The sequence below is a fragment of the Rhinolophus ferrumequinum genome, chromosome 11 (genome assembly GCF_004115265.2).
Source record: "Rhinolophus ferrumequinum isolate MPI-CBG mRhiFer1 chromosome 11, mRhiFer1_v1.p, whole genome shotgun sequence".
Lineage (NCBI taxonomy): Eukaryota > Metazoa > Chordata > Mammalia > Chiroptera > Rhinolophidae > Rhinolophus > Rhinolophus ferrumequinum.
In genome coordinates this window covers 60,535,905-60,561,192 of record NC_046294.1, presented here as the reverse complement: position 1 = coordinate 60,561,192, position 25,288 = coordinate 60,535,905, and the positions used below count along the sequence as shown (strand labels likewise).

The 25,288-nt window shown below is 38.6% G+C and overlaps 1 protein-coding gene across 1 annotated transcript in view; it reads left to right on the top strand.

Annotated features, from left to right (window-relative positions):
• The window catches only part of CTSC (cathepsin C), a 34,733-nt gene extending 21,455 nt beyond the window's left edge, over positions 1-13,278 (top strand). The window contains exons 4-7 of the mRNA XM_033119754.1: positions 1,062-1,217; positions 5,386-5,501; positions 11,125-11,256; positions 12,427-13,278. Coding sequence (XP_032975645.1) covers positions 1,062-1,217; positions 5,386-5,501; positions 11,125-11,256; positions 12,427-12,926 — 904 coding nt within the window. The 3' untranslated portion in view covers positions 12,927-13,278. The remainder of the gene's footprint in view (positions 1-1,061; positions 1,218-5,385; positions 5,502-11,124; positions 11,257-12,426) is intronic.
• Positions 13,279-25,288: the final 12,010 nt, after the last annotated feature.

Sequence of the window (25,288 nt, the reverse complement as noted above, 5' to 3'; positions counted from 1 at the left end):
TAAGATGTTACTTAGGTTAGGTATCTGTATAAACTTCTTTGATATTCTGCTTTTTAGTTTAATATAGTGTGAACCCTCTTCCATATCACTAAATAATGTTCTAGACATTTTAACTGAATAAACTATGTAGTAAATTAAGTACCGTTATTTATTTAATCAATCCCTTATCTTAGAACATTTGTTTAGGTTATTTATAATCTACCACTAGTATAAAAGCGCGTCGTCATTGAACATCCTTATACATACATCTTAGTTAACTTGAATTTTTGTTTTCATAGGAGATATCCCAATTCCAAGCTATTGACATACATACATGCATCTCCTTAGGCAAAAGTAGAGGGTGTTTTTTGGACAGAGTGTCTTTATATGTGAACCAAACCCAAATATGCTTTGGTGCCAGTAAAACAGCTTTGTTTGAGCAAAGGATATCAACACAAACTGTACTATAAACAAAAGTTTGCTTAAAATATGAGGGATGAGGAAGAGGAGGTATTTCAAAAGCCTGATGACTTTAGAGCTAAATTAAGGGGATTTTTTTCAGAGTAAACATTGGTTACCATTTGTTGTATGGGTATTTGATACCATCACACATGGCTCCCAAGGATTCCAGAGCTGGATTGATGGAGACATGTTCTGCGTGCCTCACACAAAGTGCCTGAGTCCGGTGACATCTCCTTAGGGTTAAGGATAGTTCAGGGATCTTTAGTATTTTTATTTTTGTTTTCTGAAATTGGATTTCAATTTGTCTTATAATTTCAATTTATTTAAATTTTGCGTTCTGTATATATGATGTTTGACTGTGCCATTGACTTGAAATTCAGTGTCCTATGTCTCTCTCTATACTGTGATACTCTTACTTTGCAAAACTTTTATACTGAAAATGCCAAATAAAGACAATTTTGAAGATCTAAATATAGTGCTGACGTTACATTACAAAAAAAAAATGCCTTCCTGAAAGATACCACTTTCCCTTTAGGCCAGAGTATAAGATTACCTATTTTAATGATGTCTATTTACATCGGTGAAGAGTATATCTGAAGCTATCTTAATTTTGTTTTCAGGTATTCTAAAAGGCTCTACAAATATAATCATGACTTTGTGAAAGCTATTAATGCCGTACAGAAGTCTTGGACTGCAACCACATACATGGATTATGAGACTCTTACCCTGACTGAGATGATGAGGAGAAGTGGCGGCCACGGCCGGAGAATCCCCAGGTAATAAAGCACATCTCTGCCACTAATGAAGATATTTGTGTTGAATGCCATCTTCCCTTTCAGCCAGCTCTCCCTGGGTCGCCCACCGTTTTATTGGTCAACTTTAACTTTCTCTGTTATCGTTTTTTCCCCGACCATTTCCCTCTCCTATTCATACATACTCTAAATGCTCTCCAAGTCCTATTTATGGGTTTTGCTTTCACAGCATCTGCCGCTTCCGTGATTTCCTTTCCATTTTCTACATGCTGGCTTAGGGCTTTGTCATCTCTTTCCTGAATTATGGATCGCCTCCTGCCTCCTGTCTCTTTGGTTCTGTCTCTTTCCTTTCCTGTCCCCATTCTTAGCCATTCTGTGAAATACAACCCGTTTCATCTTTCTATACTCGGCGATTATTGTGTTACCTATTTTCTAATGAATAAATTTAACTTGGTAACTAAAACCATCTGAATTTGACCATAACTATATTTAGCACTGTGACCTGCTTTTAAACAATGACACACAATTGCTAAAAACTTTCCTTTCATATAACCTCCATTTATGCCACTCCCTTTGCCTCAAATACCACTCAGCTTGTTTATAATAACTGTCAAATTTGCCACCTGTAAATATCTCAGAATTCACTCTGTGTTTCAAGGTGCAGCAAAGAATTTTCTTGTTATCAATGTATCTCTATTAGCCTCACCCAGAAGTGACATTTCCCATCTTTAGCTGACATGGTGTATTCTCACTTTGGGAAATTAGGTCATCATACTTTGAATTTATATAGTAAGGAATTTGGTAGATTTTTTTTTTCTTTCAAAGCTACTGCTGGATCTATCAGTATATATATATGTTTGTGTATATATATGTGTGTATTCCCTTAGCATTTGTTAAATAACCAAGGATATTACTTATTACTGTGATGCCATACCTTGTTCTAGGAGAAATTGATATAATTGAATGTCAGGGAACTAGAAACCAATAAGGAGCTAATGGGAGTCAATAAATTGTGTAGGTAGGTCATTTTTCCCTTAGTACATCCAAACATTTCCCAAATTTCAGAAGTATAATGATTATTTCATTAATACATATAGAATTCTTGGTTCAAATTTTAATGTTTGAACAGGCCACTGTTCAAACAAATTTTAATGTTTGAAAAGGCCACAATTGGTTAATCGTTAACTAACTAAAATGTATCTCTAACTTTTCACCTGTAGACTAATAATCCTAATGCTCTGGCATTTTTCAACTATGAGGCTGTATGGAGATTTTTCCCTCTCTATCTGAGAGCATTGTCTCATAATTCTGCCCCTTTCTCAAAATACTCCTATGCAGTATTTCTCAAGGTGTAGTCTAAGGAATCCCATAGTCTATAAGATGCTCTGATTAATCAAAATTGGGAAATGGAGCACGTCATACATATCCCTTCTCAGATTCACTATAGTGAAGGAGACATCCTGTATGTGTGTGAGACAGGAAGTTGAAACCTGTTCAATACAAATCCAGAGGAGTATCAGAGGAGAGGTTGTCAGCATTTGAGCCTAGGGAGACTGGGGCTTCTGAAAAATATGAGCCTCAGACACAGCTGCTGTGCCACGTGTCATGTGCTGCGTATCTGAGAAACTCTTTTGTTCTGGACTCTTCTCTCCCTCCACCCAACCACTTTTGTGTTGGAGAATGGCGAACTTTATAAAATCCTGCTTTGACAGCTAAGGCTCCATAGAAGGGTTAAGGTAAGAAGATGGAATTGAGTGAAGTGGGAAATACTGAAGCACACTTTGTGGTCTGGCTGCCTGGTTTTCAGTAGCATTTTGTATACAAATTAGTTCTGTTGTAAGAATCTAATGATGTAACAGAAACTCTAAGAGACTCTTAACTTGAGGTTTAGGGAATTTGTGAAACTACTGAAATTATAGAAAAACGTATTGTTTGGGGGCATCTCTCTGAGTCCAGAGCTTTCACTAGATTCTTAAAGAATCTGGACCCAAATGATTAAGAGCCAATAATGTATAATATCTCCCAAATTCCTCTTTCACTCTCTTCGTTTTCACATCATTGAGCTTTAGCTGTCATATTGTTTTTGCTTTGTGGCATTGATGGGCATACATTCTGCCTTACAAGATGGTGAGAAAAAGGAAGTTTGAATGCCTCTCGTGTGCCAGATAGTCACTTAAGTATTTCAGCATCATATTTAGTCCTCTTAATGACATGGATGATGATGGTGATGTCAGTTGTCATCCTAATAGCTTAATAATTTATTAAGGACTTACCAGAGATAGGCACTGTTCTAAGTACTGTTTTCATAATAATCCATTGAGGTGGGTATGCTTATACCCATTTTAACAGAAGTTGATCGTACTTTTTTTATGTTAAATTCTTTGATGTCACACAGCTGGTAAGCGGTGACCGTTTCTAGGAGGTTGGTATGACTCTGAGATACCTGCCCTGAAATTATATTGTGTTGCCAAAGTTCAATTCTTTTTTCATCTTTCATATTAGTGTATTTTTAGTTATATGAGTATGCAGGACAATTAGTTAATATCCATTGATTGATTGAATCTTTTAGGCTCTCAATGTGAAATCACAGAAACTATTTATTTCCTTCCAAAATTTGTTTGTACCCTATTTTTTATTCATAAATCTCAGAACCAATAGCCAAGGTTTATTTTTGGTTTATTTTTTTTCCTGACCTACATATAAAATTTCCATGGTGCGTAGCTTTTTATGTACCTTGGTTATTCCATTGGCATTATCCAAGTCGAATGTTTCATAGATTTACTATAACTTCTTTGTGTTTGTTATGGTAATTTCTCTATGTTTCATGTCTCTTCATGCTGTCTTTCGTATGGTCAAAGATCACCTCATGTTCACAACAATGTCCCTGGTTTAGTTAATATTTTAGTGAAAAAAATGATTGACGTTTCTGTATGGAGTGTGCTGTCTGTTCCGTACAATTCTCAAGGTTATAATTGCTCGTCATGACTGATTTTTTTCCTTCTCTCTATTTCATCTCACTTCCATTTTGTCCTAGCATTAACTTTTATCATCTCTAAGAGAAGTTTGTAAGAGAGGGAACTGATTGAGAATAGTTGCAGAGGATATGAAGAAGTCCAGAAATAATTTTTGCCGGTGACTAAATGGGACTCTGGTAAAAACCAACTGGGTAACCACTGAAAAATTAGAACTGTGTGGTATGATAATGCCAAGTTGAATAAGAAATTCAAGTAGTTTACAATAATAGAAAAATGAATGTTACTGCACTGTAATGGTATTGCTCAAACAAAAGAGTTGAGGGAGCATAGAGGGAAGTGAGTTTTTGTGGGGGTTGGTGGGTAGGATTAGAAGTCAGGGAAAAACTCTAAGGGGATTTCTTCTAGGCGGTGGGCAACAGGCATTGTAGATAAAAGGAACAGCAGTGCAAAGACAGAGAACACTGAGATCATTCGGCAGACTTGGGGAAACTTCAAGAAGTCGAGTATGGTTAGAGCTAGAATGTTCTATTTGTTTTAAATCTCTAATACAGAGAAGCCTGTAGAACAAGTTTTCATTTCCAAAAAAATGTCTCTTCATCATTCATCGTCCCAGGCAACTCTCCTTTTTGCTTTAAATCTTAGTCTTAGTTTCAAAGCACATCATATAAGGTGCAGTCCTATAATGATGAAGCAGTTTTGTCTATTGTTTATGGAGCTAATCTGCCTACTTTATACTTAGACCTTTTATGTGTGTGCCTACCTCATTTCTTTTATAACCACCTCACTATCACTACCACCCATCTCCAGAGTCAAACATAAGTACTTCCTCTATATTCTCTGTATACTTTGTAGGCCATCTTTAACTTCCCATATCTACTTTCTTGGTCAAAATCTGTTAAAAGTAGGAGAATGCAGCTATGGAAGCTTACTAAAAATGGCATCACAGTGATATATAAAACCAGTGTCCTTTCACAGGGCAAAATTACAAGATCTTTCATGAAAAAGAAAGATAACGAAAGCCATTTGCACATTTTGTGCATAGTTGTGAAATTGACACATTGTATGATAGACATATTGTGTGATAGATACATTCAAACACTGATGGGACCCATCTAGACCTAGCCAGCCAGGCTCTTGAAATCATGAGATTACAGGTTAGGAAATCATCCTTGAACGAATAACTATATATTGATGTGAAGTGTGTATTTCCATCCTAGGCCGAAACCTGCACCACTAACTGCTGAAATACATGAAAAGGTTTCTCATTTGCCAACATCTTGGGACTGGAGAAATGTTCATGGTACCAATTTTGTTTCCCCTGTTCGAAACCAAGGTAAAAAAAAAAAAAAAGAAGTCTAATTTTTTCGTTAATTCATTCTGAAACGTTTATTGAACATTTACTGTGTGCCGGGTTCTGGGTGGATTCTGAGAATACACAGATGAAATGGGCATGATCCACTTTAGCAATGAAATGGAAACGATATGACCAATGAATACTCACTTCTTCCTTTTGTATCTGTGACAGATTTTGGTACTAGATGATCTCTCCAACTGAACTCAGCATTTTTAAATTATTCTCAATATATGTTCCAGGTAGCTAATGAAATTAATCAGAGTGATAGGTAAGCCAAATTCTTTTGCCCTCCTAGTAGGAAAGACTCATGTAGAAACGAACAGTGTACAACTAAAATTGTTCTTCCTTCTACAAGTAGTTTGCTGGAATCCTCTTAGCTACCTGTCCTCCCATTCCCTGCCCTGCCCTCAGCAGTTAGTCTTTAATCACTACAGAAGCTCAGAAAATGAATCTTGATTTTTTCCTGGTAGATTTTTTGAGCTGTGACCTTTCGGTTCACTTTACATCAGAGTAGACATACAATGGTTAATATTAACCCGGCTTCCTGAATGGTGGCCTGGGAGCAGAGCCCAGGCTTACCAAAAGTATCACTGTAGTTGCATTTTACCAGGTATTTTCTAAATTGGATACAGTATGAGTAGACTGAATAACTCTTCCTCTAATAGCACTTGATAGTAAATTATCTTGTTATCCTAAATTTTAGCCAACAGTGACTTGGAGAATCATTTATATAATACTTAGATCTATTACTTCTAAGCTCATTTTGAAGATAATTACAGTCTACATGACTGATTTGCTACTATAAAATAGGGGTAGTATTTGCTGTCTGGAAACATTCTGATCGTTGCCTCCTGAGAGGATTATAAATTCATAACACCCAAAGATAAACTGTTCTTCCCCTTTCCTAAAAATTCAGTGATGATCAGCCTCTCCCACTTGTCAGCATTTACCACCGGCCCTTCAATTCCGTCCTCACAGAATTCTTGTGAAGTGTTCGAAATGTACAGAACAGGTCTTACAGCAGCAGCCAGTTAGCAAGGTTCCGGTCCTTCATCTGTAACCAGAGGTCTTATCCCTTTGTCTTTCCTTTGTATCAGTTATTTTGGGACTCTTTGGCTCTAGAGAAAGGGTAGATCCTGAAATCCTTCTCTATGTGTCTCTTTTTCGGGGAGGTCTTCTTTGGAAATGAAAGAAATCTGAAGGTAATTGAGAAATGAATGGAAGGTGAAATGAAAGGATTAATGTTAAAAGAGGGTTAAAATTTTCTCTATCATCAGACAGATTTCCTATACTTATATGAAAGGATTAAGTAAATACTGCATGTCAGTGTTGATTATGGGAACATCGTTGCTTCTGCTGTGTTGCAGTATTTATAGAACATCTAACGTGTTAGGATTTTTTTTTAATATTATAAAAGCTAATATTATAAATATTTCATATTATCAAAACTAATATGACATGGTCCTTTTCTTAGAGACTTATAGTTTAGCAAGACCTGCAAGCAAAACATTAAACTACAATATGATAACTGATTTGATAAGGTGTTTTTAAAATTCATTGGGAAAAATAGGAAAAAGCAGAAAAAAGAGTTTAATTCCACTCACTTCCCAAAAGATATGATTGACTAGTGATGACCCTATAATTCAAGGGGAGAAAATTAGACTTTTTAAAGCTAAATTCTTTGATAATTGGTTTTCTTGTAGCTTGGTAGAAGCTAAAAAGCTAATCTTGTCTCTAATGTACCATATTCTTCGAGTATTATACATACGAATTGTACATACATGGGCAACTTAAAAACAGAGGGATTTATGGATCAATTGCTTTCGAATTGATCCCTTATCTGCAGGATCTTGTTAGGTATTATACTTGAGAAAGTAATGTATTGAAGATGTTCCTCTTTTGACTTTCTTTTGGTTTTCTGTATGTTAGGTTGGGAAAAAATTATTTTCTCTTCCTGCTAATTGGGCTATTTGGAAATTTCCACTAACTTGAAGAACACCAGTGTTCTATATAACCCAGAATTCAAAATTAGCCACAGTTGAGGGATTTTACAACTTTTCTCCATTCAGAGTACAAAACATGATTAATGGGAAAAAAAAGTAGTGGGAAAATAAATGAGGTTTTACCTTTACACTTGGAGACAGCTTTTAAACACTGGCATAATATAGCTAGATTTACTTTGAGGTGTGAGAGGGGAGAGAGCTAGGGAAATGGAAGATACAGACGTCCTTTGTTCTTCTCCCAGCTATGCTGTCTTTATTTAGTGTACCTTCAAGCGAGAAGGAGCGTGTCTCTTAGGTCACATTAATTACTAGAAAATCTAGAGTATTTTTCTCATGTTTAAAGTCTAGTTCATTTCAGTCTTATTCTGCTTCTACTATTAGAGCTGAAAGGCAGGGACCTTAAACTGTCTGTTCTACCCTTTTGATTTGACACACAAGATAAAAAATGCCCAAACGATTAAGTGACTTGCCCAGAGTCACACAGCTAAGTGACAAAGCAAGGTGGTTTGGGGGGTGGTAGCGGGGGGAGGCAGGAACCCTGACTCCTTACTCCTCATCAGTGTGGTCTCCACTGTTGGAAGGCGCAGAGGAACATAGCTAACCTGTGTGAAAGTCACATTATCTATTTGAGATTGTGGAAATGTGATTACCGCAGAGTTCTGTCTGAGCCAGATCCCCTTGTTATTTATTCTTTACTGCATTGTAATCTTCTTAAGGAATAGTGATCCTTTTAGAACCTAGACGCTGGCCTTGACTTTTTAAGAGGCGTTAATTACCTTGGGAGCTGACACATTCTTCTGGGAACTACAGAGGCTTGAGGGAGGTGGTCTTAGTCCTGTGATTTCTCTGTTAACAGAGCACATTCTGAGCTTCTGAATGGACGCGTGGCTTGTCCCTCACACAGTGCTGGATGATCCCATGATGAGGGCTTAATGGTGAATAACGAGAGAGGTTATTTCGGTGGCGGCCATGGGCCAACAATGCTATGGGGCTGTTTCCAGACTTTAGTGGGATGTTCTTTATCCTAAGACCCTGGTGTCTCATGAAAGGAAAACTGGCTTTGGCTATTTACTGTCACTCATGTAGTTCTTTGACATTCTTTCATTTGAAAAGGGGGGTCCTAAGGATAGTGTTATTTGGGTGGTTTAGAAAACAAAATGTATACGTTAATTTTGGTAGTAACTAGATTACAGAAAGAAAATGTGAAAATTGTTTAAAGTCGATACAAGCCTATAAACTGAAAAAAACCTTAGACCTGCAGTAGGAGACACTTAGGCACTAGCACCTGCCATCTGTTAGCTTTGTGACTTTGGACAGGTCATTATTGCTTCTTCCTGAGTCTCGGTGTATGAAGTATTATCAAGTGAGTAGGTTATACAGCTAGATGAATTCCAAGGCCTCCTTCGAAGTGTTTTGCTTCTAATCTTCATAATTCAGGTAATCCCTCAGCAGCAGAAGCAGCATGTGGTTTGGATAAGTCTGAGATGTTTGTGGGGAAAATTTGGGGGAACATCAGAAATGGTAGCAGTGAAGGGGTGGTCGGGCTCTAATAGGTCCTGGACCTGTGGTATTGTTGAATTACGCAGAGAGGGCTCCCATTAGGGTCTAGAGCTCTATGTCCCTTATAGCTTAGAAACAAGTAAACGTTGACTGTTTCTACGGAAGTCATTTTTCTTTCCTGGATGTAAATATATATCTATTGATCATAACTTGACTCTTCTTGCTACAAATATGCATTGAGTCCTTTCATTGCATCAGGCACCTAGATGAAGAAACATTTCCTGTGAACACTCAAGGAAATTCACAGTTTAGTTGGAGGAAAACAATATAAGCAATTCAAGTCGAGTTTAGGATGTTGGTGGCTGAGAATAGAGTATCCTGGACTTCCTTTGCACTCAGGGAGGGATATGAATCAACATTTATCTGGAGAAGGGAAAAACAATGCCCCGATAATATTTTGAATACATCATGTTCTTTTGAAATTTTTCTCTATGAGGAAGGCAGTTACTAAATTACTAAATTCGGATTTATTAAAGAGAAAAAAGGCAGTGTTCTCTTAATGTAGAATGAGTGTTTTGAATTGTAATATTGTATGTTCATTAATCTTATTTTATGTGCATAAGGGAGTGCTCGCCTTTCAAATATTTTGTTAACTAATATTAGTAAAGTGAATAATATACCAACTGTGTATAACTGCATTTAATACCGATGTCTTGGATTTGTACAAGGATTTGTACAAGTATATTTCCACGTAGAATTCATATCAATGGCAGAGGGAACGAAGCTATAATAGAGATACTAAAATTATGTTCATTTCTTTCCGGAATTGTAACAAGAAGGAGTCCCAGTTTTGTTACATCTATGCCACATTTTCTTATGTGCATTGATTTCTTTGACCACACATATTGAAGAAACATATAGAAAAATAATATTGTTCATATAAATTACCTCATAATACAACATTTTTCCTTCTTTTGAAATAGCAACTATAGTCCTAGCATATGCTTCTTAAATAAATTTATTTTTTCTTTGCCAGAGCATCCAGGTATCAAATAAAGCTATTTTCTTTTCCCTTCTCCTCTACCTTCATCCAGCTTCTTTTCTTGTTCCTCTCTCCTCTCAGTAGTACTTTTCAGGGAAACATGGCTTTACTTCTGTTACCCTCTTCCCCTTAGAACAAGTCATTTTTAAAATTTTTTTTAATTGGAGAATATTGGAGAACAGCGTGTTTTTCCAGGACCCATCAGCACCAAGTCAAGTCGTTGTTTTCAATCGAGTAGAGAGCGCAACTCAGCTCCAAGTCAAGCCTTTGTTTTCAATCTAGTTGTGGAGGGCACAGCTCACTGGCCCATGTGGGAATTGAACCGGTGACCTGGGTGTTATGAGTACTGTGCTCTAATCAACTGAGCCAACCAGAACGAGTCTATTTTTAATTTGACGACCTTTATCTGCCTTATATCTTTACTTCCTCATTGGCCCCCTTAAATGCGTTTCTATCATTGTAATTACTCTCTAAACTTTTGGGTGTTGTTGTATTTTGCCTCCTTGACCCTGGTTAAATCTAACTCTCTACAGTACACCACACCTGAGCCATTCTCAGTGTTAATACCACGCAACAAATTGCTTAAGAAAATGCTGCTCTAGAGATATTTAAAAGCTCAGCCTGCATGTATCCCTCCAATCTCGCCATAGCTTTCTCTCAATCTGATGGCTCAGAATGTTGCAGACATACATCAATTTTTTATTATCAAAATACGGTCAAATGCTTTGCAGAAGTTAGGAGTTTTTTGTTCTTTTTATTTCCTTCTCTTAAAATATTATCAAGGAAAGCCCCATATATATATATATATATATATATATATATATATATATATAGTAACATTTGCCTTTTGATGAGAAAGTTGCGATCTTAACATTTGCCTGTAATGTCAACAGTGCTGGTCGATTGACTCATCTTTATTGCCGTCGTCCTTATGAAAAACAACAGCAACATTCAATATGAATATATTAATGTATCTCAGCCTCTTAGCTTGTTCTGTGTTTCTTCATGAGTGCTTCCAAGGTCTCTTGGATTATATGTCTTTTTTCTCCGTCACCAGCGTCTTGTGGAAGCTGCTATTCATTTGCTTCTATGGGTATGATGGAAGCAAGAATCCGTATACTAACCAACAACACTCAGACCCCAATCCTGAGTCCTCAGGAGGTGGTGTCTTGCAGTCAGTATGCTCAAGGTAAGTGTTGTATTTCTGGCACTATTTACCTATATGTAGCTGGCCATTGGTGGCAGAGATTAAAGGACGGTGTAGTAGAGAGTGCACAATGTCTGTAGTCAGAAGACACTGGTGCAAGTTCTGGCCCTGTTTCTCATTAATGAGTGGTGCTTTCTCATGGAATTCACTGCACCATCCACAAAGTGTCAGTAGTTACTATACTATAAACACATGGTGGAAAGTTTGTGAACATAATTATCCGACCTCGTATATCGAATGAGCACTGGCTCTTAGGAGACTCTTATAGATATCACCCAACTGCTTAAAACCTTGAAAGAGTAGATATTCTCTCTAATGTATAGACAGGGAACAGACCTGAAATTGTTCTATAATATTTTGAAGGCCACACAGCTCCCAAGCATTAGAGTTTCATTTCAAACTAAAGTCTCACTCCAAAACCTAAATCTTATTAAAACCGTACTAACACTGGTTTCTCTTTAGAAGAATTTTTAAATTTTTGTACATAGGTTTTCAGAACAGGGCGTATGTAATATATGTAGAAAGCCCAACTGTCTCTGATTCAGGGAGAAACCTTTCCATTTTGAAGTTTTCTGCTGTCAACCCGTTTGGCCACTAGACAGTTTCTCAGTTTACCAGTGAAAGCGCTGGTGAATGATTATTTGTCAGTGAGCCTTTCATTCTTTCTGAAATACTTATTAAACGCTGACATTGTGACTTCTAGGCCCGGAGGACTGTGATGTATCATGAAAAGCCACAGAGTGGCATATGGAGGTTTAATAATGACAACAATAGCAAACTTTTATTGCTCGTACATGAAGTCACTAATTTAATCCTCCAAGGAAGGTACTCTTGCTATCAACATTTTACAGATAAGGAAACAGAGGTACAGAGAAATTCTTTACACCGTTTTGGATTTCAACCTGCATCATCAGGCTTCAGAGCCTCCCATTTAATGCCTCTGCTGAATAAATATCTGTTCAACAGCCAGGAATGAGAGGAGAGTTAGCTGAATGGCTAATGGATGGGTGAATGAAATGACATTTCAGCTAAGAACAACTTCCAGGGTAACAAACAATTAATGGAGTAGAAAAGAAACAATAGGAAATGGGACCATTTCTACTGTGCCCTTTTGTAATAAAGGGGTAATACCTCTGTGTGATTCGTCCTCAGGCTGTAAAGGTGGCTTCCCATACCTCATCGCAGGAAAGTACGCCCAAGATTTCGGGCTGGTGGAAGAGGAGTGCTTCCCCTACACTGGCACTGATTCTCCATGCAAACTGACGGACTGCTTTCGTTATTACGCATCTGAATACCACTATGTGGGAGGTTTCTATGGGGGCTGCAATGAAGCCCTGATGAAGCTTGAACTAGTCCATCATGGACCCATGGCAGTTGCTTTTGAAGTCTATGATGACTTCCTCCATTACCGCAACGGTATCTACCATCACACTGGTCTGAAAGACCCTTTCAACCCCTTTGAGCTGACTAATCACGCTGTTCTGCTGGTGGGCTATGGCACTGATCCAGCCTCTGGGCTGGATTACTGGATTATTAAGAACAGCTGGGGCACCAGCTGGGGAGAGGATGGTTACTTCCGGATCCGCAGAGGAACTGACGAGTGTGCAATTGAAAGCATAGCAATGGCGGCCACACCAATCCCTAAATTGTAAGATGTACTTCCCAGCACTTCATACTGACCACCATCAGTCATGAAAGGAGATGATTTATTCACTGTCTGGAGACTTTTACAATAGCAATTTCAGAATATTGCAAGTAGATTCCTATGAAGATTTTTGCCTTTAAAATTAAAACCACCCTTCATGTTAGTATACCTTCTCATCAACCAGTGGCCTACTTTTTTCTAAGTACTCACATAAATGAAATTTTTACAGATGATGGTGAGCTATGCAGTAATGGATTTTGCTAATAATTTCTAATTCAAACATGCTATATTTTTTGAAAATCTGTATGAAAATCCCAAGAAAATATGACAATGATTATTAAATTTTTAAAGTTTTTTTTTGTAAATGATCAGGTGATATTTATTATAGAATTTATGTGTGTGCATTAGAGAACTTTTACCATTTAACATCCTTCTTTTAGATTCAGATTTACTTTTGTCACTTACATAAGTACTTTCAGAAGGAAAAGCATTTGAAGGTATTTCAATTAAAAACAAACAAAAAGTGATGAAACTTTATGGTAGGGGATATGTTCGAATAATGATTAGTGAATGCTAAAATCATCTCCTGGATATTTGATGAGCCAAAGGCCATAGAGAAAAGAAAGAGTTTTGATAAAAATCTGGATATTGGTTGAACTTTTATGGCGTGTCTTGCATTTGAAGTATTAGTTAGCCTTCATTAGTTGCGAAGTAATAGCTTAATTAATATTAGCAGTTTAGATTTGGACAGATTTTGGGGTCTCCAAGAGATCTTTCACAGTGATATGAAACCTGTATGCTGAGTAAACAGATAGCATCTATTAAAAATGATAGATTAGGCAAAATTAAGCAGCCAGAGCTCGAAAACATAAACAAGAACCCCAAGTCTTTTGGAGCTGGAAGTGATCATGCAGTCTAACCTCTTTGCACAGAAAAAGAGACTAAGGCTTAGAAAGAGGGCTAGTAATTCATCCAAGGTCACACAGGTGGTAAGTAATAGAGTCACGATTAGAAAACCTAGATCTGCTTAGCCCTATTCTTGAGCATCTTAGACACTGAGTCTCAGCACTTTCCACTGGAGTATGCAGAATCACCAGTGATACTAAGTGTGTGCGTCCTTGGAAGTTTCACCTTGACATTCTCAGAGTTCTGTCTTAAACCTCCTGTACTTTGTGCATTGCAGTTCACTTCAATGACAGTTTTACTCTCCTGGAACTGAAGAGGCATTCGGGAGTGTGTTCCATATATAAGGTGTGGCTTCTTGGGCCTCCTGGCACGCTGAGACATACCTTTGAGCATTTTTCTTTTTTTTTTTTTCCCCCTGTGGTAGCACAGAAGCAGACACTGTAAATGGCAGGCACAGTCAGGAGGGCCCTGATCATCTGGAAGGCCTCAGAGGAGGTATATTTTCTTTTTTACTGTTACTGATTGAATATAATTTTAGTCCGTTATGCCTACCTAACCTTGTTGCTATAAAAGTGTAAAAAGACTTTAAAATCAAGCATGAATTTGTTTTTCATTAAAATACATAAAGGTACTTACCTGTCAGCCTAGCAGGTAAGATTTGATTTATTATGTACAGACGAGTTTATCCTGGGTTTTCTATTGGTCAGCGGTCAGCGGATGCATGTGAGAACAAGTCCTGAAAAATCAGAACCCCCTTGCTTTTGTACAATTTTCTGAGGGTCCTGGCTGAGTTCTTTAGGAAAATTATTGCTGGTATCATTCATTAACTATTTTGAAAATATCAAAAAGCTAAATATAGGTATGAACCAAACTGGCAATGGGAAGCAGCTCTCACAAGCGTGGTTACGCTTTACGGCATAACGGACAAGCAATGGTTTGAAGAGGCCCTAAATCTTCAGAGATTGAAAGAAGGATTGCCCAGAACGGGAGCTGAAGTTACTCTGCATGTCACCCTGCCTTTATCTGCTGTGGGAATCTGCTTTTCCTGTTTCTATACTATAGAAAGATCACTTATCTCATCCATGGTGGAGGAATTAAAGACAATAACTAAATGGAACATCACATTCCTCAAGCCATGTGATATTGTTAAGCTGTACAAATGGCAGCAAGTTTTATTATTTAAAACTTGTTTATGTTGGTGTTGATAGAACGTATGATCAAAGTCTGTTGACAAATTGAACTCCGGAAAAAACAGGAAGGGAACTCTGGCTAACCTCCCCAAAGACATTCCCTGAAAAACTACAGTGAAAATATGCATGGATGATACCACTGGCCATACAGAGAAACCAAGTTTAGTCGGGCAGTCTAACATAAGCCATGGTACTGACTTTGGTGCCTTAGTACCCGGGCCAGATCTCTGGCTCTGCCACTTACTAACAATGAAACCTTGGGCAGTTTCCTTAAACTACCTGTGCTTCAGCTTCCTTATCTATGAAACAGAGATAATGAAATAGATATCTCTCATTGAAGTCTCCCTCCCTAAACTCTTGCTATTACAGCAAAGGAATCAAATGGCTTTGCACTTTTAAATGACATTATTTGCTTTATATAAGGTCAGACCTTTCACCATTCCAAGCGGGTGAACTAAACTAAATTCAGATAATGAAGTTTGCTGAGCCATCTAAACTTGCTTAGTGAACTCTGTCTCACCTCTCATCACTGAAATTAGGAACTGAATAGATTTTGATAGGAAGGGATCTGAGTACCTACTTCTCAGAATTCTCTGAGGAAAGCCTGTTTTTCCTTTATATAACTATTGCTATGCTGTCATGAATGCCTTAAGATATGCAAAATATGTATGAGTGCTTGGAACATAATTAGTCATCTTTTTTTTAACTCAAATTCTAAAATAATCTGCTATGGAGAAACAGATAAGATGTATTAATAAACAAGGTCTACCCTACTACGAAAGGGTAGAAAAGAGGCTTATAAGATTTCTTTATTTTGGGCCAGCCCAGTGGCTCAGGCGGTTAGAGCTCCATGCTCCTAACTCCGAAGGCTGCCGGTTCGATTCCCATATGGGCCAGTGGGCTCTCAACCACAAGGTTGCCAGTTCAACTCCTCGAGTCCCGCAAGGGATGGTGGGCAGTGCCCCCTGCAACTAAGATTGAATACGGCACCTTGAGCTGAGCTGCCTCCCAGATGGCTCAGTTGGCACGGGCTGTCAACCACAAGGTTGCCAGTTCAATTCCTCGACTCCCGCAAGGGATGGTGGGCAGCGCCCCCTGCAACTAAAATTGAACACGGCACCTTGAGCTGAGCTACCACTGAGCTCCCTCATGGCTCAGTTGGTTGGAGTGTGTCCTCTCAACCACGAGGTTGCCGGTTCGACTCCCGCAAGGGATGGTGGGCTGTGCCCCCTGCAACTCGCAACAGCAACTGGACCTGGAGCTGAGCTGCGCCCTCCACAACTAAGACTGAAAGGACAACTTGAAGCTGAACGGCACCCTCCACAACTAAGATTGAAAGGACAACAACTTGACTTGGAAAAAAGTCCTGGAAGTACACACTGTTCCCCAATAAAGTCCTGCTCCCCTTCCCCAATAAAAAAAGATTTCTTTTTTTTAAAGGGAGAAAAGAATCAACAGAGGAACACTGAGACAAAGAGTCCCATAGAGAAAAACTATCAAAAACTTTATGAATTAACGGGATGATACTGATTTTTTGGTATAGAGGTTATACATTTCCCACCACACTGCTGTCTGCTGCTGCCTGTGTAGAGACCAATTGTGAGAAATGATCAAGTTTAGATGGCTACAGCAAAGATGAAAACCAGGCCCCCACTGAGAGAAAATGTAGCTTTGAAGTGAAAAAGACTAAGGTTAATCTAAGGTAACAACTGGATTTTCCTACGCAGAATTTGCCCAATCTGATAAGGTAAGCCTAACATTCACACAACAATAGTGATGGAAGGTTATCTAGTCTACCTCTGTCATTAAAATAAAAATGGGATTAGCAGGGGAAATTAAGGTGCCTGGGGTTCCAGCTAATAAAGATAAATCTAGACCCCAGTGAGTCCAGAACTATCACTACTGCTTCCTCATTAAAAAAAATGGGGAAAGAAATCTACATGTTGTGAGACAAATGATTTGAACCTCACCTTGCTCTGTTAAAATCATTTAAGATCCTTTCCAGCTCTCAGAAATCCTATTCTGGTCTCTTGGGGGCAAGTGCTCTAAGCTCCAATTCATGTGTGGTGGTTTGGAAGATTTAACAGTCTTTCTCTAAATATAGTGGTGTTAATATTTATATTTCTTAATTATAGTAAAGATTTACTTTTGGTCTAAAGTTAATTAGAAACTTCCTGACCAAGTTTGGAGAGCTTTAGAGATCCACATTCTTCTGCTCTGATGGGAAACGTGTGGACTTGACATTGTATATTGGTGGTGTGTCAGTTAACCATTGGGCCTTAGTGTCATTGGCTGTAAAATATTGACCTCATTGAGCTGTAGTTCTGATGGAAAGTGTGAATTTGCCTGAAATTGCCTGGACTATAAAATAATTGAAGCCTCAGCAGAAAATAAACAAAATGGCCAGGCTACACAATGTTTTCATGGTGATAGCAAACCAAAATTGCAGGAGATGAACTAGACCTTGGGCAGAAAATGCAGTACATCCCTTTTTTGGCGTCTTCCCTTTTTTCTTTCAAAAGTCCATTTATTAAGATCCTTTTCCTTCAAATGCTTTTTAAGAGTTAGCAGAAGTGAGAAATTTAACCCTTCCTTTTCCAATTTTGAGGACATGATGCTGATGCAATACTTCGATTTTGAACTTTCCTAAAAGGCAATTTGTTTTTCGAGATTCAATTCTATAAGTACTTAAATGAAGACAGAGTGATAAATTCCAAACTCCAAGTTGAGAAAAGGAAAAGCCAACTTGTTCCTTCCTCTAATGCAAAAGGTCTAAAGAGATTAAAATGCTAGCAATCAATTGAAAATAAAATAAGTTGGAGAAATAGTCTTCCCCTGAGGAAATGAGAGAGATGCCTGAAGCTAAGATTGTGCATTCAAGTAATCATTGAAGTGGCTATTTTTTTTTCCTGTAATGTATTTTCTTAGCCTTCAAAAATATTAAATATTTCAGAATAGTGTATGATAAATGATAGAAAATGAATGCTTTTAGTATCAGATTTTTATACTGACATTCTATTTTGTGGGGTTTCTGGAGCGCTAAAAGAAAAACCTGTTTTTCTTTTATATAACTATTCCTATGCTGTCACAAGAAATGCACAGTATTCCGCAGAGATAGCAGCTAGTCCCAATTCAGCAGACTAAGGTTCAGCTGAGTAACAAGGAAGAGTCTATGGAGAGAAAATAAACAAAATGGCATTGTGCGTGAAAACATCATGGACGTGGAATCAGATGGTCCTAATTCTGAGTCTTTGCTCTTCTAATGTTTGTTACTCAGACCTTAGTCCAGTTATTGAACAGAGATTTCTAGTCTTCAATGTCTTTTCCTGTTAAAGGTAATGGTAATATTTACTTTCAAGGCGGTGGCAAGGTTTAAACAAAGAAATGGGTGTTAATATATTATCCATCTTGTTTTTTAAAAAAAAAGGTGTAAAGTGCTTTACAAAGGTAAAGACACAGGACAAAATAAGTGAACTGAAGTAAAGGAAGATAAAGGTAGAAAAGTAGGCTATGACCTTCAATAAAATCTGTACAGATCTAGCACTTTACCTGCTATATGGGGAATTACACTTCAACAGTGCTTCTCAACTAGAGGTGATTTTGTCTCTCGGGATTTTTGGCAATGTGTGTAGACATTTGAGTTCTCACACTGGGGGAGAAGACGCACTCCACAATGAAGAATTTGTCTGAAGAGATTAAAATACTAGCAGATAATGGCTCTGAGATTGAGAAAGTCTGCTCTGCAATATACTACCTTCTTCACCCTTTTTTTCTTCCTGGCACTAAATGAATGTTATATACTTTGGAGGAGGGGGAGAACTCGGAGGACTAAAGCTATCCCAGAACCTTCCAGAGAGTATGCAGACCTGGAACTGAGCTGTGAAGAATAAAGAGGAGGAAAAGACATGGAGGCCCAAAGAATGGGGAAAGGCTTAAATACTGAGAAAAGATGAGGGCACTTCCCCTTGTTTCAAGATGACAGCTTGAGCCCATTCTGAGTAGTCCTTGTCCAATAGGAACCCACTGATAGGATTTTTAACAGGTATCACACTTATTAAATACATAACTGCAATTTATCATAAGAATGGTGCTCATTAGTGAACCTGACATTGGATGAATCCTGATTTTCGAAAAAGAAGGAGGGGAGCAAACGAGAAGATAGATGGATCATTGCAGGCCCATGTTTTTGAGAAAATTCTGCCATAGAAGGTGATCACACCATCTCAACTCACCAAACATTTGATCAAGATAAGAATAAGAAGAAAAGATAGATTGCGGTATTCTTGCTTGAAAAGAGCATTTGTTTAAAACGTTGATCCTTTGCTCTTGCTAGGTAATGGATCATGGACTCTTGAGAGTAGTAAAAACTATGGATCCTTTCCCCAGATCATTGCACACACTCATGCTAAGTTCCACATAAAATTCCAGCATACTCTTGGAGACTTATAAACACCAGCACAGTAAAGTACTTTTGTGTATGTGTCTCTTTTTGCTACCAGCAAGTCCCTATTCCAAAGTGCAGATTTTTTTTTTTTTTCTCCCCAGCTATAGGCTGGGAAGAACCTTTGAAAAGTCTTGGCAGGCGGGATTCTGGAGCCTGTACAAGGTAGATAACAGCTTCCAGTCGTAATCCCACTCTTAGTGAGACCCTGTTTGGGGATGGCGTCCCAGAGAGCAGTTTCCAGACTCTCGACCTCATGTGGAAAGGTGCTGGCTTGGATAGAGATGGCCATCTGCTGTAACTAGTTGGCCATCAGCTGTAACCAGTTAGCCATTAACCACTAATATAACTGCCGTGACAACACTACCAGGTGCAGATTGCTGCTAGTAAGTGCAGTTAGCAAGTGGGTTGTAGATTGCAGATCGTGTTGATCCTACTTCCTGTGTCTCGCCCGGCCGCCAGTGAGACTGGGGTGTAGGATGAACCCTTGTGGGAGTACTGGTGGATGTTTGCTTTTGTGTGTCTACCAGCTGCCAGCGAGAAGATAGTGGTATGACTCCCCTATCTATGGCTCTGTTGGTGTTCTTTTTTGGCCTCACCATATCTTGTGTTGTTGTGTGGGGAGCGGGAGCTGTGTCCCTGCATTACACCCTGTTTGGAAACTGAACTCCCCACTTGTTCCCTGAGTCTTAGAGGCTCTCTGGGTTCTCAGCCTCTTGTCCTCATTTCTTAGGTTGGGACCTAGTCTCCTGCTACCAGCATCTCTAAAGCAGGACTCTGACCAGTGAAATAACACCTGGTAACTATGGCCCTTCCATCAATGAGAGACTTCTGGGTCCCACTGCCCACCTTCAGGAATTCTTAATCTTGGGAGCCCCTGGGTTCCCCATAACTGTGCTCCTGCCATACACAGGAGCAACACCATTATGTCCCTCCTCTCCTTGAACCTGCTGCTGCTCCTTACCCTGACTGCCCATTGCAGCAGCTTTCGGCAGTGGGTACCCTCTAATTGCCAAATTGTACTTAATTTTTGCACCTAGTTAATTCTGTTTGTATTGGTAATAATAATGGCCACCATTTTTATCAAGGTCTTCCTTTGTGCCCGGTTGTATGGTAAACACTTTACATATAATGGCTCATTCAATTCCTTGTAAAGATCCTTCTACAAAATAAGGAATATTTTTACACATAAGGAATCAGAGCAATTAAGTAACTTGCCCCAAATCTCAGAGCTCATCCATTTACTTGAAATTTGAACCCAGGTGTCTTTGTTCTAGAACCGCAGCTCTTAACTACTCTGTATTTCCTCAAGATGTCCTTCCTGTGTCTTTCCCAGTGGGGTGTAGATTTTTCAGGTCCTGGTCTCTTGTTCTTCCTGTCTTTTCGTAGGTAACTATCATACTTACACAATCCCTGAGAGATAAGAAGATGACTTCATCATTTAAACTAGGAAAAATAAAAGAAGGGTGGTCTCAGAGATAGAGTAAGTCAGGAGGGGAATGATGAGCAAGGAGTGACATACTGTTTTTTAAACATGTTGGATTTCAGCTGACTTCTGCAAACATAGGTAATGCTTTTCTTTTCAACAAGTGTGACAGCAATTCTTAAGAAGGATTTGGCAGACCTAATGTTTAGCAGATTTGCAACAATTGCTCTAAGCTCAAATGGAAGATATTTTCTGGCAAGGCGCTCAGCCCTCCAAGGGAGAGTGATTTATTTTACTTGGAGTGCAATGGCAAGGGAGATATTAAGGATAGCAACCTTCCTGCCAATATGAAAAAAATAAGGGAAGAAAGATGATTGAGGCCCTCTCTGCTGTATTTCATGTTCCTCAGGATGTTGGTAGAAAGACATCAACCTAGGATGTGTTCACAAAACCCATTTGGTTCACAGAAAGTTTAAAGTCAGTCTGGGCACTCAGTGATCGCTTTCTGTATATTTGAACTGCCCACCTGTTGGGCTTTTAAAGTTTGAAGTTTGGGATACTAAAAGGAAAAACACCCTTTCAGTTTTTGCATGAATTTTTATGGAATCCACCTCAGAGCCCGTTAGCCTGAATAGTGCTGGCTTTGGCAAGCATCCAAACAACATCTTTTAGGGAGAGCCTCTCTGTTTTTGTTTTGGAGCAAATTTGTGCAATTAATCACAGCGTTATTTACTTTAAAAAAGTTGGAAACAACCTAGAAGTCCAACAAATAGGAAATAGATTATTTATAGTACACCAGCTTGACAATGTATTATACAATATTAAAAATAACAAGGCTGCCAAAATAACAACATTAAGAAATGTTTATGTTATGTAGAATAATGATGTTATGTTTTCTTATGTAAAATGCAAGTGGACATGAAAGCGCCTTCAAAAAAGCAGGAGGATTATGAATGGCTAAACAAGTTAGTGCCTATTATTGTTTCTGTTATAACCGCTATTTTATACGTAACAGAAAATGTAATCAAAATTTACATGAGCAAGAAGCCCTCATCACATAAATATGTTCAAGTCTCTCTCCTCTTATAAAAAAGCCACCACCAACTTTTTTATCCTACTGCAAAGATCACATTATTCTTTCCTTCTCTTAACCGCTAAGCTTCTTCAAAGAAATTTTTTGCCTTGCTTTGTGTTTTTCTCCCCAATCTATTGAAATCTGCCTTTGCCAGATCACTTCTTTGAAATGCTCACATCAAGGTAAGCAAAAATCACCTTGTTGTTAAAAGCAGTCTTCAGGCTTTATCTCAGCATTTGATAGTTGGTCATGCCTTTCTTAACTTTTAATTCAACTTTCAGATCTATTTTTTTCAGTTCCCTTTTCAGGCTCCTGGTCCTCCACCCATTCCTTAATTTTACTGTGCCTTCAGCTTCTACACCAATCCCCCTTCCTCATCACTACACATTATCTCTTGTTGAACTTTTCCACAAGTCAGTATATACTACTGTTTATGTGCTGGTGAATCCCAAATGCAGCCTTCATCTCCAGAGCTCATATATTAGTTATCTATTGTGGCATAACAAATTACCCCAAAACTTAGTGGTTTAAACCGACACACATTTATTATTATCTTACAATCACTGTGGGTCAGGAATCTGGGCACAATTTCATTGGATTCTTTGTTTCATGACCTGTCACAAGGCTGCAATCAAGGTGTCCCTCCCCGGTCCACAATCTCATCTGAAGGCTCGACTGGGAAAGTCACTCAGAAATCATAGGCAGTATTCTGCTCCTTGCAAGTTCTTGGCTTACAGTTCTTTGCTGACTGTTGTCCAGAGGCCACCCTCACTGCCATGCCATATGGGCCACTCCAGTATGACAGCTTGCTTCATCTAAGTGTGCACGCTGTGAAAGCATAGAGAGTATGCTAGCAAGATAAGATTCACAGCCATTGTAACCTAACCATGGAAGAGATCTCCTCAACGGTCCCATATTCTATTGGTCAGAAGCAAATTAGTCAAGGAGGAAGTGTTACAGAAAGCCTAGATATCAGGAGATGGGGATCACGAGGGCCATCATGAAGATGTCTATCTTAACTCTAAACCAGATATCTCATTTCCCACTTGTATATAGATGTACAAGTCCCATTAGCAAGTGCAAAATGCACTAAGATAAATACATCATCTTTTCCCCGTCCCCAAAGCAAGCTCATTTTCATCTTTTTAGTTAATGATACTAACATACACCAAGAATCAAAATCCAAAATCTAGGTATTAGCATTGATTTATTCTTCCTCAGCCACAACAGTCAATTAGTTATGACTGCCTACCAATTTTAATTTCTAAATGTTAATATCTTTTAAATCTCTATTTCCACACATATCTGTGCCAAGTTATCATGATCTGTAAGTTGTGTCACTGCTATAGCCTCCTAACATACCTTCCTACTTCCACCTTACCCTGCTCCTATCCTCACCACAGCAATGGTGACAATGTCACACCCCTGCCTGAAATCTATAATGGCTTCCCGTAGCTCGGAACATTTCAAAGTAGACAGGCTAGTAGTGTGAAAATGCACACTCAATAAACCTGTTGTTTTCATAATGCCAGCTACAGCAATTTCAACTCAGCAAAATCTTCTTGGTGGGTAAAGATACATGCAAGTTGAGTGGCACATATTACGAAGAGAATCTTCCTGTGTGAATAATAACTAAACTCCTTAATAGCATGTAAGGGCTTCAGTGTGGTGTCTCAAATATGGGGACCTAAAGTTGAAAGAGACGTATTTGTAACTGCTATCAAATGTTTTTTTAAAACATTATTTTTTGGAAGCCTGAATCCCTTGAAGGTATTTCAGTCCTAATGTGTAACTTTCAAGGCCTTTTCATTTGTTAAAAGTATCTTACCAGTTCTAAGAAACTCAGACGTATGTATTGTAACATTTCAATCTCTCAGAGCCTCTGCCAGTCCACAGGATGATGATGTAAGAACAGGAAAGTACTCCCGTGCAGGTCTTGGCAGAGACAGGAAGCTGTGTCTTTCAGACCAGAACTCACACCCCCACCCACTCCATTTTCGATTTTAGCTGCTTAAAATTTAGACATGTTGTCATCTGCTCTTAACAGACCTCCTCTTTTTTCTACTCTGGTCATGGAGTGGGGATGACAAAGAGTGAAAATGGCATTCCCTAAGCAGCCGTAACATGATTGGTTATTAAGTATTTCTCCAGCTGTTGACTCCAGAAGGTGTTGATGCCAATTCTAGAAAGTTTATCTGGGAGCTGTCTAGGCAGAAGCAGACCTGCGTGTGCCAACTGTAAGCTGGACGCCAGACACCTGTGCTTATATCAATCTGTGCTGCCCCAGCCTTCAAGACACAAATCACTAGATTCCCTAAAATTCTCCTCCTCCTTAAATTCACTTTAACCGGATCGATTTCCCAGAACTGGAAAACAGTTATTACTTGTTATGCTGGCAGTCCCATTCAAACATGAGCTATGATAAAATACTGTTTCCATAGGGACACTTGGGAAAGAACTATAAAAGCCTTTTAAGACTTGGTTTGGCGGAAACATTTTCCCACTCAAAAATGAGTATTGTTTCTGGCACTTGCTGTAGTACTTTGTAGCTGGCAGCTGAATTATCTTGGTCTCTGCCGAATATTCTGGTCTCGAAAGCTGACCTCCAAATCTCCTGTGTTAAAGAAGGATTTAAAACACTTAACGACTATTTTACCTGTGAGAAATAAGACATTATCTTAACCTGATTATGAGACATTATGCCTGTGCAAGTGGTCACAATAAACAGAGTAACTACCTGTGAGTGGTAGTGTATTGTTTATTCTTCCAAATAGCCTATGAGATAGGACAGATATTAACAGCTCATTTTATAGATATAAAATCAGAGGTTCAGTGAGACCAAAATTGCCTGGCTCAGGGTGTTTGGAAGAAATAATACTTGAACCCACAGCTTTAGACTTAAGCCTATTTCCATTTTGCCACATTGTTTTCAATGTTTATTTTCTGAAATGCAGTGTAGTAAGCAGTGAGTTAGTAATTCTTCCTTTAACTATACATGAAGGAAATTATACACCACTTTTAGCCAATAATGACTTGGAGAATTATTTATGCCATCCTTAGCATTACTACTTTAACACTACTTTTGAAGGTAATTATCCTACCCATGACTGATCTATGAAGTCAGACAATTAAGTCTGCAAACTAATGCTAGAAAAACTGCTACATACCTCATTGCTGAATATCACTATTGTCACCTTCCAAGTACTCCCGTTGGGAAGCTATGCACCGATGCCAGCGCCTAGTCCACTCGTTAAAGCAATTTTGGAACTCTTTTTCTGGAATGGCCATCAGAGCTGTTGTTGTATTACCCTTGATGTCCTGAATGCCACCA